General features: G+C 57.9%; 1 protein-coding gene across 1 annotated transcript in view; it reads left to right on the forward strand.

Annotated features, from left to right (window-relative positions):
• RAD54L2 (RAD54 like 2) overlaps positions 1 to 13,174 on the forward strand; it is a 52,945-nt gene that overhangs the window by 28,867 nt on the left and 10,904 nt on the right. The window contains exons 8-17 of the mRNA XM_004715190.3: positions 879 to 1,075; positions 2,038 to 2,380; positions 2,869 to 3,046; positions 3,879 to 4,127; positions 4,310 to 4,428; positions 5,725 to 5,843; positions 9,897 to 9,996; positions 11,188 to 11,393; positions 11,752 to 11,924; positions 12,309 to 12,505. Coding sequence (XP_004715247.1) covers positions 879 to 1,075; positions 2,038 to 2,380; positions 2,869 to 3,046; positions 3,879 to 4,127; positions 4,310 to 4,428; positions 5,725 to 5,843; positions 9,897 to 9,996; positions 11,188 to 11,393; positions 11,752 to 11,924; positions 12,309 to 12,505 — 1,881 coding nt within the window. The remainder of the gene's footprint in view (positions 1 to 878; positions 1,076 to 2,037; positions 2,381 to 2,868; positions 3,047 to 3,878; positions 4,128 to 4,309; positions 4,429 to 5,724; positions 5,844 to 9,896; positions 9,997 to 11,187; positions 11,394 to 11,751; positions 11,925 to 12,308; positions 12,506 to 13,174) is intronic.

Here is a 13,174-nt window from a genome sequence, read left to right on the forward strand (position 1 = left end):
CTGAGTTTCTAAGAATGGAAAGCCCTTCTTGGTCCAAGCCAGCTCTCTCGGCGCTGCCCTTTCTGCTCGTGGGCGTGGGTCACTGCATAGATCGGCTTCGTTTCCTGCTGAGGCTGCCCTCGTAATGTGGGGCCACACCGTCCCAGTGAGGAGACTGAGTGGCCCACAGGTGGTCTGGGGACTGTTGGGCCACACGGAGTTAATGAAGTGCAGCCAGGCCCCGCTGTTGAAGAGAGAGGCACCGCACAGTGCCACTCATTCTCTGCTACCGCTCCTCCTGGACCGCTTGTCCTGGCCCTGAACTCACGGCTGCCTGGGCAGGGGAAGTGCAGAATGTCACCTCTCTTACCCTAAGGAGGGCTTGAAAGTCTCCTTCTGACACCAAACGACCACTGTGTGTGTACACCTCCAAGAGGATGGTCATTTGCAAATGCTCGTGTGTCATACTGCTGAACCAGCGTCTGTGAGCCAGTTCATCCTCGGTGCAGCTAGTGCAAGGAGGCTCCAGAAAGTTCATGGAAAAATCCTAGCATCTTCTCCTTTCCTTTCTACTCCGGTAAAGAATTCCAACCTCGGAAACCCAACTTGTCCCCTAGGGCTGCTGTGCACCGGCATCGACGTGCATCAGGTTTGGGTTGTTGGGAGTGTTTCTGAGGCTGGGAAGTGCTCGAGCGGCCAACCGGCGGCCCAGGGCTTGCTGCCTGGTGAAGTCTGGGCAGTGAGGGACCCTGAGTGCGTGTCAGCCCAGCGAGATTGTGAGGGCTCCCTGGGGGTGGCCAGACCGGCAGCCACCCTCACGTGCACTCTGCTTGTCTCAAAAGGCAGCTTTGTGGAGAGGCATGCACACGTCACACAGTCCTCTCTGTTCCCTCTTGCAGGACGATGGCAGCTCGCGCTAAAGTGATGGCCGACTGGGTGTCAGAGGGTGGGGTGCTGCTGATGGGATATGAAATGTACCGACTGCTCACCCTGAAGAAGTCCTTTGCCACAGGTAGACCGAAGAAAACCAAGAAACGGTCTCTCCCAGTCATCATTGATCTGGATGAGGAAGACCGGCAGCAGGAGTTTCGCAGAGGTGGGCGTGCGCAGGGGCCGTTTCAGGACCAAAGCAGTCGCGTCTTCTAGTAGCATCTGGCCACACATGGAACGCGTTCTTGGTGTGACCCCGCTGGCTCTCGGTGTCGCTGCTTCCCCTGGCAGTGGGGCTCCTGTGGGGCTGGGCCAGGGGCTACCTCCGGGGGTCCTGTTTCTCTCACGGAGCAGGTGAGAGAGTGGCTGCTCCCTTGATTGATCACTGGGTAGCAGTGTCTTGTGGAGTGAGTTTGCCACTGATTAGTGATGGCCAGATAGCCTGGGGAGACCCTGTCCCTCAGTCAGTGCACAGCCAGCGCCCATGCAGAGGATCAGGTCCAGTCCCGCCAGGCTTTATCCCGGAGTGCATTTGAATCTGGGCTGGTTTACTGCTTGGTGTAAACCAGAGGTTCTCAACCTGTGTGTCATGACCCCTTTGGGGGTCAAACGACCCTTTCACGGGGGTCGCCTAAGACCATCGGAAAACACATAAATATTTCACAATATATAATTACATAATGTTTTGTGATTAATCACTGTGCTTTAATTATGTCCAGTTTGTAACAATGAAAATATATCCTGCATATCAGAGGTTTACGTGGTGACTAATGACAGCCGTGAAGTAGCAGCGAGGATAACTCCATGCTTGGGGGTCACCTCCACATGAGGAGCTGTGTGAAAGGTCTCGGCCTGAGGGAGGGTGAGGACCCCTGGTCTAAACCCCAGGAAGGCTAATCAGTTCTCCTCTTAGCCAAAAGGATAGTGGCCACCCTCAGCGCAGGGCAGGAAGGGCTAACTGTCACGCAGGAGTCAGCAGGGTGCAGACGCGCAGGAGCTGTTCCCGCGGGCTGACCCTGCTTTCTCGCTCCCTTCAGTCCTGTCTCCTCCAGGGTGGCCTGCTCCTCCTATTCTTGACTAAGAGCAGGCCCTGTCTCCCTCTGATTCCGCACCCTCTTCCCTCCCCAGAGTTTGAAAAGGCCTTATGTCGTCCTGGCCCCGATGTGGTCATCTGTGACGAGGGGCACCGCATCAAAAACTGCCAGGCCAGCACCTCGCAGGCCCTGAAGAACATCCGGTCCCGCCGCCGCGTGGTGCTGACCGGCTACCCCCTGCAGAACAACCTCATCGAGTACTGGTGCATGGTGGACTTTGTGCGCCCCGATTTCCTCGGAACCAGGCAGGAGTTCAGCAACATGTTTGAGCGCCCCATCCTGAACGGGCAATGCGTGGACAGCACACCACAGGACGTCCGCCTCATGCGATACCGGAGCCACGTCCTGCACAGCCTTCTGGAGGGCTTTGTGCAGCGGTGAGCTGTCCTCAGGGCAAGCGCGGTGCTGTTGCAAAGAGGGGCCGGGAAACTTCGTGCAGACGGAAGCCTACGGTCTCAGACCTGAGGAGCTGCCCTTGGAAGTGAGCCCTGGGGGCCGCCTGTCTTAGGCGCCCAAGAAGCAGAGAGAGCAGGAATCTTACTGCTCTGACGGGAGAGTAGCGCTGGTGGTGGCAGGGCGTGGCCTCCAGCCGGAGGAGCTCAGGCAGGACTTCTTCCGCCTGTGCTCCTCTGTGTTCGAGGGCACGTGCAGAGAGAGCGCGGTAAATGCCTGTTTTCAGTCCCTCAGATGGCGACCTGGCACAGGTGGTTCTGCCTTGGCTTCGGTTTTCCATCCCGAGGAGCACCTGTTTCCTCTTCACCGTGTGCCGAGGCCGTCCCGAGGGAGGTTGGGGAAGGGGTGGCGGGTGCGTCAGGTCCCTTCCGGGCCACCCTGCCGGCCCCAGCTGACCCCTTGGCTTCTGTAGGAGAGGCCACACTGTGCTGAAGATCCATCTCCCAGCCAAGGAAGAGAATGTGATCTTGGTGCGGCTCTCCAAGATCCAGCGGGATCTGTACACACAGTTCATGGACCGCTTCCGGGACTGTGGCAGCAGCGGCTGGTTGGGGTTGAACCCCCTGAAGGCTTTCTGCGTGTGTTGCAAGGTGGGTGGGGCCTCCCTCCCAGAGAACCCGGGGGCGCAGAGGACAAGGGCCCTGACGAGTGTGTAACTGGGCTGGACAGCAGCTGCCCCAGACTCGAGCGGCCGCCGTCCTCCGAGCTTCTGCCTCTGTCTCCCGGTGGAGAGACAGGTTACAGGACCCCTCACTCGGATCTAGATGCAGCTTCAGCTCATCGCTTGCGATGCTGTGGGGCAGCAGGGCATCGGTGTTTGGACCAAGATTCGGTTGTCTTTAGCACAAAGTGTCCTGAGCAGGTTGATACACCTTGTCCGGCTTTGACTTGGCCAAGTGCTTCCCGTTACCTCCTGAGGGACCTGCACCTTTGGCTTGGCCTGTTAGGGCTTATTTCCAGCTGACCGCCGATCCACCCAGGCAGCCGCAGGTGTGTATCCAGGGACACATGAAACCTGGAGATAATACTCATTTGGTAGCTGCAGCCCTGAGCCAGGCCTCTGCAGTAGACACGCGCACACTGCAGCGCTGACCCCTCTGAGAACGGGCCTGACGTGACTTTTGGACGGTCAGCTGTGCGTCAACTCTATTCTGTTTGTAGGGACAGCTTGGTCTTGGGCAGTGGGGGTATCTGATAGACACGGGGGCACCCTGCCTCTCATTTGAATGGTAGGGCAAGGCCCCTGAGGCAGCGTTGGGCTGTGCACAGACACACTGTGAGCCCCCTCGGCAGAAGCAGAGAGAGGGCGGGGGCTCCTGTCCTTTCTGGCTGTGCTTGAGCAGGTGGCTCTTCTGGACTCTGGGATCCCCGTGAGGGCTTGGCCTCTGCCCTGTGCCATCTCGCCCTGTCCTCGGCCCCCAGATCTGGAATCACCCCGATGTGCTGTACGAAGCCCTTCAGAAGGAGAGCCTGGCCAACGAGCAGGACCTGGACGTGGAAGAACTCGGCTCGGCGGGGACAAGCACGCGCTGCCCCTCGCAGGGCACAAAAAGCAAGGGGGAGGACAGTGCCTTGGCCTCGCTGGGAGAGGCCACCAACAGCAAATTCCTGCAGGGGGTCGGCTTCAGTCCTTTCCAGGAGCGCGGCAGCAGCATTGTCACTTACGAGTGGGTGAGTCGAGCAGGCCACCGTTGCGGGGTTGGGGGTAGGGGCACCATGGGCACCATGTGCTACGCTGCCCAGGTCTTTGCTGAGAACCAGGAAGAAGGCTGGTCAGCTGCCGCCTCGAAGGATTTCATGATTCAAGATGAGCCCTTGGACCTGCCCGGAGCTGCCTACTTTTTCTCTTGCAGGCCAAAGACCTTCTGACCAATTACCAGACTGGCGTCTTAGAGAATTCCCCCAAGATGGTCCTGCTCTTCCACCTGATTGAGGAGAGTGTGAAGCTAGGGGACAAGATCCTTGTGTTCAGGTAGGAGGAGTGCTCCGGGGGTGTCTTATGACAAGGAGTGACCGCCCCTCAGAGTGAGACCAGCCGGGGCCTCACCTGCCTGCTTTTCTCTCGCCACACCTCCGCAGCCCCTGCTGATCGTCATGACCCCTTGCGTTTGCCTTCCCCAGCGTGGCTTCTCTGCAGGAGCAGTGTAGAATCCTGCCGACAGCACGGGTGCAGGGTGGTGCTTAGAGGAGCAGATCCTGGTCTAATCAGCAGGCTCTGGCTAGGCCACTTCTGGCCGCAGAGCCAAGCATCGATTTCATGTGTTAAACAAAGAACGCAGCAGGGTACACTGTCAGATTGCCTGGGGTGCAAAGCCGGATCTGGTTCTCCACAGAGGAGCCCTGGTGGCGCAGCGGCTACACAGCTAACTGCAAGGTCAAAGCCACCTGCCTCTGTGGGAGGAAGACAGGGCTTTCAACTCCTGAAAAAATGTAGAGCCCCGGAAACCAACTCAGCGTCCCTGTCAAGTTGGTGCTGGGTCATGGCCGCCCTAGAAGGACAGGGTAGACCTGCCCCAACTAGTTCCTGAGATTGTTAACACGTGCCCCCGTCCCGCCCCCAGCATGCCTCCCGCACCAGTGCTGTGACTCACTGCAGAATCACCTTCTCAGTCTTGCCCAGGTTTTGCTGCTTGTCCAGGTCTGACTCCTCAGACAGATGGACGTCCGGGGCTGCTTCTTTCTGCTGGCGGCCCCGTGGCCCCAGGGGGAGCAGGGGAGCCCCACGGTGATCTCCTCTCGTGACATGCTGTGAGAGGACAGCAGCGAGTCCAGCCCTGGGAGAGCCCAGGCCTCGCCTGCGGAGTTCCATTGATCATTTCCGGGGGAAACGACTCTGGCTAACTTGGAAGCAGCCGAGTGACCCTGTGCCTAATAAGACACTATTCCCCCCCCCCACGGCTGGTTTCTGCCTTGGACGCCCTTCTGCTGCTGCTCCATGAATAGGAACACTAGTGCAGGTTTCCCACCTCACAGCGCTCCCGCAGGCTTGCTCGGGCCTTCACGCTGAATGCCTTTGTTGGTGTGCACCAAGCCAGCTCGGGGCTCCACACTAGCCCCCATCAACCGAGGGGGCCCAGGGCACTGGGCCGAGTGGCAGGCATTTGGAAGGGATGTGCACAATGAGTGTGTGAGGACATGCTGATCTCCTGCTCCACTCCGAGGACACTTTTAAGCAGCATGGGCTCCCGCTGCGGGGGCTGCACGCGAGTGTGGGCTGGGGCACGGGTCCCTGGCTGGGAGCCTTCTGAACCAACACCGTCCCTTTCAGCCAGAGCCTGTCCACCTTGGCGCTCATCGAGGAGTTCCTCGGGAAACGTGACGTGCCCAGCCTGCCTGGTGCCGAGGGGCAGGGGGCGCAGAAGTGGGTCCGAAACGTCAGCTACTTCCGTGAGTTTTGTTGTCTTCTCCCTGGTTCTCCTTTCCTCTCCCCAATTCTCCCTCAAGTCTTAGATTAGCGGCGGTGGCGGCGAGCACAGGGCTGGGAGCCGCAGCTGCTCCGGGTGGGGGTGGTGCAGAGACGTGAAGACATGGGCCGAGGCTTCACTGAGAGGGACAGCGTGGGGAGCGGAGTTCTCAGGAGCACGGCGCAGCATGGCCGAGGCTTCCTCAAGAGGCAGGGCTTGAAGCAGAAGCGCATGAGCGCCCTGGACGGTCAGTCCAGTGGGGGAGCAGAGGGACCAGACCTGGAGTGCATGCTCGATGGAGGAGGGGTGTGGAAAACCCACAGCTCCTTCCATGTCTGTCCAAGACACTGGTGCAGCTATGTCTGTCTTCCTAAAATGTCAAGAGGCAATGATGAGATACAGCGTGTGTAAAAAGGACCCTTAAAAACCAGCCAACCAGTGTCACCCGACCTGCACTGACGGTGTCAGAGCGTGGAGCTGCCCCCACGGGTTCCTACGGGAGCAGGCCACTTAGCCTTCCTCGGGCCTGTTGGACGGGCTTGCACCGCCAACACTGAGGTTAGGGCTGCTTCTGGGGGGCAGTGGGGAAAGATGGAGAACCTCGGGCCCAGTTCGGTGACTTTGGGGCTAGGTAACTCTTCTGGGGGCTGTGCTACGTGTATGTTCAGCAACGTGTATATCATATACGTGTATGCAGTATGTTCAGCAATGTGTGTATATATACGTGTATCTATACAGGTATATAGTATGTTCAGCAACATCTTGATGCCCAATCGCTAAATGTCAGTAGCTCCTCACCTTTTCCAATTTAATAATCAAAAATGTCTCCAGACATTGCCAAATGTCGCTGGGGTGGGTGGGGGAGGAAGGCGGGCAGGGCAGAGGGGAATCATCCCCTGTGGGTGGCCTCCGGCTTAGAGGAAGGCTTGGAGAGCTGGAGGCCACCCCTGCCCGGAACCTGAGCTCAGCAGGTCTTCGGCGCCATCAGGTCCGCTCCAGCCCCGGTGACCGCTCGTGTGCAGCAGGCCAGGGCCTGGTCCCTGCGTTCTCAGCGACGTTGACGTGCTTGAGCCCATGGACCATTGGTCAGCTGTATCCTTGGGGCCTTCCTCTTGCCCACGGGCCTCACTGACCTCAGCAGGAGGTCCTTCTGTCTCCAGGTGCTGGCTCTCCCTAAGGACGGGCCGGAGCACACGTCCTGTTCTTCCAGGACAGACTCGCTCGTGCTCACTGCGGGTACTGGTTACTGGTGCTCCTCCCCCGTGACGTGACCCCCCATTCTGGGGCTTTGGCTGGTCCCCAAAGTGACATTTGCTTCTTATGCGTTACAGAGGTGCTTCACAGAAGGTTTGCCAAATGCAGCACACTGTTTGCTTGTTTTCCCTCTAGTTTTTCTTTATCGTTGTTGTTAAGAACATACTAGGCACAGCACGCAGTGACCCCCAGTTTCTGCGTGTATGTTTGGGGTTCCCACCCTCACCCGGCCTTTCCTGAGGTCGCCCTCTCAGGAACGTTTGCTCTCTGCCCCCTGCGTCATCGATCCGAATCCTTTCGGTTGCTGTTGGGAACTAGATCGGGCAGGTTTGCTTTACGAGTTCAGCTTCAAGACGACTTCAGGGCAGCTTTGATTTGAAGGGCCAAGGTGACTTCAATGTAGCCAGACACCACTGGCTCTTCTGGTCCAATTATGGGGGGTTGGGGAGGGAGCGAGGGGGGCGGACATCGCGTTCATGAAGGCTCTCAGCCACTCACTCCGCATCCTTTCTGTTCCTGCCGTTCCTTCTCCCCCTGCCGATCCCGGGGTGACGGACCAGATGCTGTCTAGATGTAAGCTTTCCAGGCCTCAGCCGGCCGGTGAAGTTAGCTAGGAGCCGAGCGTAAGCACCGGCACGTCACTGCCAGTGGACTGGCTGTCCCATGAAACCACGCCCTCAATCTTCAGACCAAGGAGCCAGATTCTATGGAGGGTTTACTTGTGTACAAACAGCCCCAGTGGCTTTTGCGTGTGTGTGTTAGTGGTAATGTGGTGGTGTTTTCAAACGCCTCACATGCTTGTGAAAATTGCACACTGACTAGGGAAGATTTCGTGCTGGCGAAGAATGCCAAGAGTCCGACGGACCGTTGTCAGAAGGACAAACACACCTGTCTTGGAAGAAGGACAGCCAGAATGCATGCTCCGTTGAAGCAAGATGGCAAGACTTTGCCTCACCTGCTTTGTACGTAGAAAAAGACCTCAGGCCTGGTGAAGTCGAAGGGCAGTGAAAACAGACAAGCCCTCCTTGAGATGGTGCCCCTGTCTGACAGGCCCTAGAATAGGACCTCCTGCTTGGTAAAGTGAGGGGCGGCTCCGTGACAAGGTGGCCCGAGAGGCTGCAGCAGTGGCCTCAGACCTGAGGACGATTGCGAGGTGGCGCGGGATGCCGAGGGCCCGAGCGCACGGGAACCGTGCCTTGCCGTGCTTTGGAAAGGCACAGCACGGTTCTCTTCAGCCGACCGCCTGGGCACAGACGGCAGCAGTTTCGGAGTTGCCCCTGTGCAGTGCCGCGTCTCCACGGGCTTGCCAGCGGCTGGCGCTGTATTGGTCGGACAGCAAGCCATCTTCTGCTCATCTGCCACCCTGCGGTGGTGGACGGAGGGCCAGCGGCTCATTTCCTCCAGTCTGCGGGGGCTCTCCTCACGCTCCCCTTGAGATCCCTGTTCAGTCCTCCTCCTTCAGCACGTGGGAGGAGCTCTCCGAGGCTGCTGGAATCCGTTTGGTCTTTGCTTTCTGTGTAATGACCTTCTGGCTCCTGGAGGCTGGGTGTCCGTGCTGGTGTCCCACAGCTGGGTGGCGTTCAGGGCGTTCCGTGGTGTATGCTCCAGGTTGTGCCTTGACTTTCATGCACGTCTTGACTTTAAACTTTCTCTTCAACCTCAAGTTGTGCTTGCACGTGAGTAATTGCTGGTTTGTCCAACAGTTGCTCCTGGCCTTGCTCTGTCTGATGCCATCGGTCTTCAGTGCATGCCTGCATCATGCGACGCCGGTGAGCTATGCTCAGACATGTGGGAGCCCAGGTTGGAGAGGAGGTTAGGGTCTGTAGGGGAGAGCCTGCAGTAGTCCCCAGGTGGGGCGGACTTCCTCAGGTGGTACCAAGGAAGAACTACCTGGAGATCTTGCCTGGCTAGGAAAACTCAAGGGGACATTTCTGCTCTTGGAGCCACGGGGCTACCAGGCCTTGGAGCGCACTGGGTCGCACCTGCCCACAGCTGGTGTACAGCTCAGCTCTGCTGGGCACTTCCTGCCCCGTTGCTCACTCCACCAGAGGCAAAGGTTGCCCACCTTCTCTTGTTGGTGTTTCCAAGCTGTCATCCAGTCCCCACCCACCCACCCACCCACCCAACTCGGGTAAGCCTTCCCACTCCTCTCCACTGATTCTGTTTCTCCCTTGAGCGAGGTTGAAGGCGGCTTGGTGGTCCAGTGGCTTACTGCTCAGCTGCTGACAGGAGGACTGGCGCTCATGTCTACCAGCTGCCCTGTGGGGTACAGACGGGGCAGCCTGTGCCCATAGAGGTCATCGCTGTAGAATCTGCCCTGTGGGGCCATTGTGAACTGGAATCAAGTGATGGCAATGCCTTTTTAAACAGCAAGTGTTCCGCAGTGCGCTGTTAGAACGCACAGTCCTGGTGGAGGGGTACCATCCGTATGAAAGTGCAGGACCCTCTGCTGGCCTCACGCACTCACCGGGGCCAGGGGAGAGGCAACGTGTACCAAGCTCTCGGTGATTTGTATGCGCTCTGAAGTCTGGGAACCTTGGCTTTAGACTTGACCCAAAATACTTGAAGGGGGACCGTAGTTGATACTCTCTGCACATCCCCACCTCCCAGGAACCATCTGTATTGATGCGTCCATTTCAGTGTGTGCCTCGGGAGTGTCCAGCGGTGGGCATCTCAGCAGCATAGTGGTCCTCATGGTGGCTGTGTTTTTGAAGCGTGCTTGTCCAGCAGTGCTGCTCCCTGCGCCCTCACGCCTCCCCTTCCTGTGGTTCCCGCCCCTTAGGGTTGGACGGCAGCACGCCTGCCTTCGAGCGGGAGCGGCTCATCAATCAGTTCAACGACCCCAGCAACCTCGCCACGTGGTTGTTCCTCCTGTCCACGCGGTGAGTACAGCCAGGAGGTCAGGCATTGGTCCCGAGCCTCGTTCACACGCAGTGAGAGCCACTCTGCCCAGTCTGCCACCCTCATGCGGAGATCACTGCAGCAAAGGGTGGGGAGGAGAGCAGACGGGGCCCGGCTCTCAGTGGGAGTGGCGTCTGGGGTCTTCAAGGCTTGTGTTCAAACAAGCAGCCCTGTAAGCGAGGTGTCAGCTCAGTCCACACGGAGGAAGCGCCCCGGCCTCTGTGATCCATAGATGACAATAACAGAATCCAAGTATGACGGAGGGGAAGTCTCAGAGTTTAAATTGTGAACACTCAATTTGTGTTATGCCCGTGGAGGAGGGTGGGAGCCCAGACCCATCCGCAGGGTCCCTACGTGGATTAAGCCTCTGGTGAATCCCCTCCAACTGTACTGGAGAGATGTGAATAGACTTGCTATCAGGCAGAGCTTTGAAAACTCGATTGGCCCGTGTAATACCTGGTCATTCAAGCTCCCTGCTGATCCTTTAAAATATATATATATTTTAAAGAATATGTGACTTATAAAACATGTGATGCCCTTGTTTAATCAGTTTTTACTATTTTTATTCCATTTGGTTAATTGAAAATTTATTGAATAAATTAAAAGGAAGTTAAAAAAGGAAAAATCCCAACAATGATCACAATTTGCTTTCTTTTTTTTTAAAAATTATTTTATTGAGGGCGCGTACATTTCTCATCACAGTCCATACATACATCCACTGAGTCAAGCACCTATGCACACCTGTTGCCCTCTTCAATCTCGAAATACCTGCTCTCCACTTCGGCAATTTGCTTTCTTTCAAGAGTGTCCTGAGACTTAGGCCATGCGGTGAATGTGACTGTGAGGTCAAGGTGTGACTGTAGGGCTGATGGCCTTTGTCGCAGCCCAAGGGCAGCTGCCGCCTGCCATCAGAGTGCCCCGTCAGGGTGGGAGCCCCTCGTTCTCCAAAGGCACCCCTGTGCACAGAGGTTTCTCCCGCCCGAGGCGTGTACCTGGCCAGGACCTGAGGCCTTGTTGGCTGCAGAAGGGTGGAGGGGGTCTTCTGTGCGAGCTGACGGGACCCTGTGTGGGGAGTGTTTAGGGGGGGCTGGAAGGTACATTTGGCTGGGGTGGGCACCACAGTGGGTGTGCTGATTGGAGACTTTCCGTGCTTGTTGACTGGTGTCTTAAAGGGCTGGATGCCTGGGTGTGAATCTGATTGGTGCCAATCGAGTAGTGGTGTTTGATGCTTCCTGGAATCCTTGCCACGATGCCCAGGCAGTGTGCCGGGTGTACCGCTATGGCCAGAAGAAACCCTGCCACATCTACCGCCTGGTGGCTGACTTCACCCTGGAGAAGAAGATCTACGACCGGCAGATTTCCAAGCAGGGCATGTCAGGTGGGCCGGCCTGCAGGCCCAGGGAGAGGCCCACATCAGCAGTGGTGGCGGGGAGCATGGGGGGCGCAAGGGGGGGGGGCTCCGGCTTAGAGGGCTTCGACTCCTGGACAGCCAGCCCTTCCTCCCACCTCACCCACTGCTGCTGCTGGGAAGAGAGGACGTCCTCCACTGACCAGGAAGAGCCCAGCCAGGACACCAGCTTTTGTCCTGAGACGTCTCTGTTGCTCAGAGCCTCAGTGGGGTCCCGGCCCAGGGTGGGTCAGACAAATGGCGACGAGGACACCCCCGCTGACCTGCGTGTTTGTGCGTCTGCAGTCCTGGCCACCCGCCGCTCACGTCTCCTCGCTCTTCCTTTCAGACCGGGTGGTGGATGATCTGAATCCAATGCTCAACTTCACCCGGAAGGAGGTGGAGAACCTGCTGCACTTTGTGGAGAAGGAGCCCGCACCCCAATCGTCCTTGAACATCAAGGGGATCAAAGAGTCCGTCCTGCAACTTGCCTGTCTCAAATACCCTCACCTCATCACCAAGGTAAAGCCCTGAGGACGTGCAGTCTCTGTCAGCGAGGCCCCCTCCCCTCCTCTCCCCTCCCCTCCCTTCTACAGAGGCCTTGTTGCTCACAGGCAGCTGACTGAGCTCGGCCAGGTGGAATCGCTTGGTCAGTGTTTGTTTTCCAGAACTGTAGTCGTGCATTCTGCGAGCAGTCCTCGTCTTTGGGTGTGAAGGCCGGCTTAGTCTTCTAAAGCGGGTGCAGGGTTAGAGCTGCGAAACATGTTCTCGCCCCGAGGCGGGGAAGCGTACCCGTGTGTCTGCACAGTGGGCAGTTCTCTGTTGGCTTCAGAGTAAGACTTGCTGGGCACTGGGCCTCTTGGCGCAGAGACCGGCAATTTACTCAGTGTCCTCCCCTGTCCTCAGGAGCCTTTCGAACATGAGTCATTGCTGCTGAACCGAAAGGATCACAAGCTGACCAAGGCCGAGAAGAAAGCAGCCAAGAAAAGCTACGAGGAAGACAAGCGCACGTCCGTCCCCTACACCCGCCCATCGTACGCGCAGTACTACCCCGCCAGTGACCAGAGCCTGGCCAGCATGCCTGCCTTCAGCCAGAGGAATTGGTGAGTCGTGGGAGGGGCAGGAGGCCAGACTCCCTCCATCTCTGCGCTGGTTTCTTCTTTAACCCAAGGACAGCTGGCAACATTGGCTTTCCCTGCTGTGAGGAACAGGCTCTGTTCCTGGGTCACGTGCAGGGGCAGGTCAGCACCACTGGGGTTTAAGTGGCTCTGGAATCCAGCCTGTCCACACACACAGGCCCAGTCCCTGCCCGCGCACAGCTGCCTCCTGCTCCTGGCACCTTGGCCCTGGCCCTTGCCTTGGCAGCGAGTTTCAAGGAGGAAAGCCAGGTTCTCGCTGGGTCCTGGATTGCGGTCGAGGGCTTGCTCCTGGTTCTATGAGTGTGCCGCAAGCCCGCGGAGGTCCCCGTGAGCGCCGTGCTAGAACGGCTCTCAGGCTGCACTGCGCGACGACGCCGGCTGAGAAAGGCCTTTGGGGAGACATCATAGAAGAGTCATCTGTGTTTAATTGGTTTGTCTTTCTGTACTCAACTCTGTTTTTATTGTGAACTGGGGGCAAGTCTACAGAGCGGATGAATTTTCCGTTGCGTAGCCGTAGGTGAGTTCAGTCCCAGACCCGAGGGTGGCTGCAGCCCAGTCTCTAGCCGACCGCTGGGCTTGCTCTCCCAGGGTTTCCAGCTTCACTGGGCTCTCGGCTGGGATCGTTGCAGAGCC

The sequence above is a fragment of the Echinops telfairi genome, unplaced genomic scaffold, assembly GCF_000313985.2.
Source record: "Echinops telfairi isolate 266 unplaced genomic scaffold, ASM31398v2 ScPeMD7_7420;HRSCAF=8458, whole genome shotgun sequence".
Taxonomy (NCBI): Eukaryota; Metazoa; Chordata; class Mammalia; order Afrosoricida; family Tenrecidae; genus Echinops; species Echinops telfairi.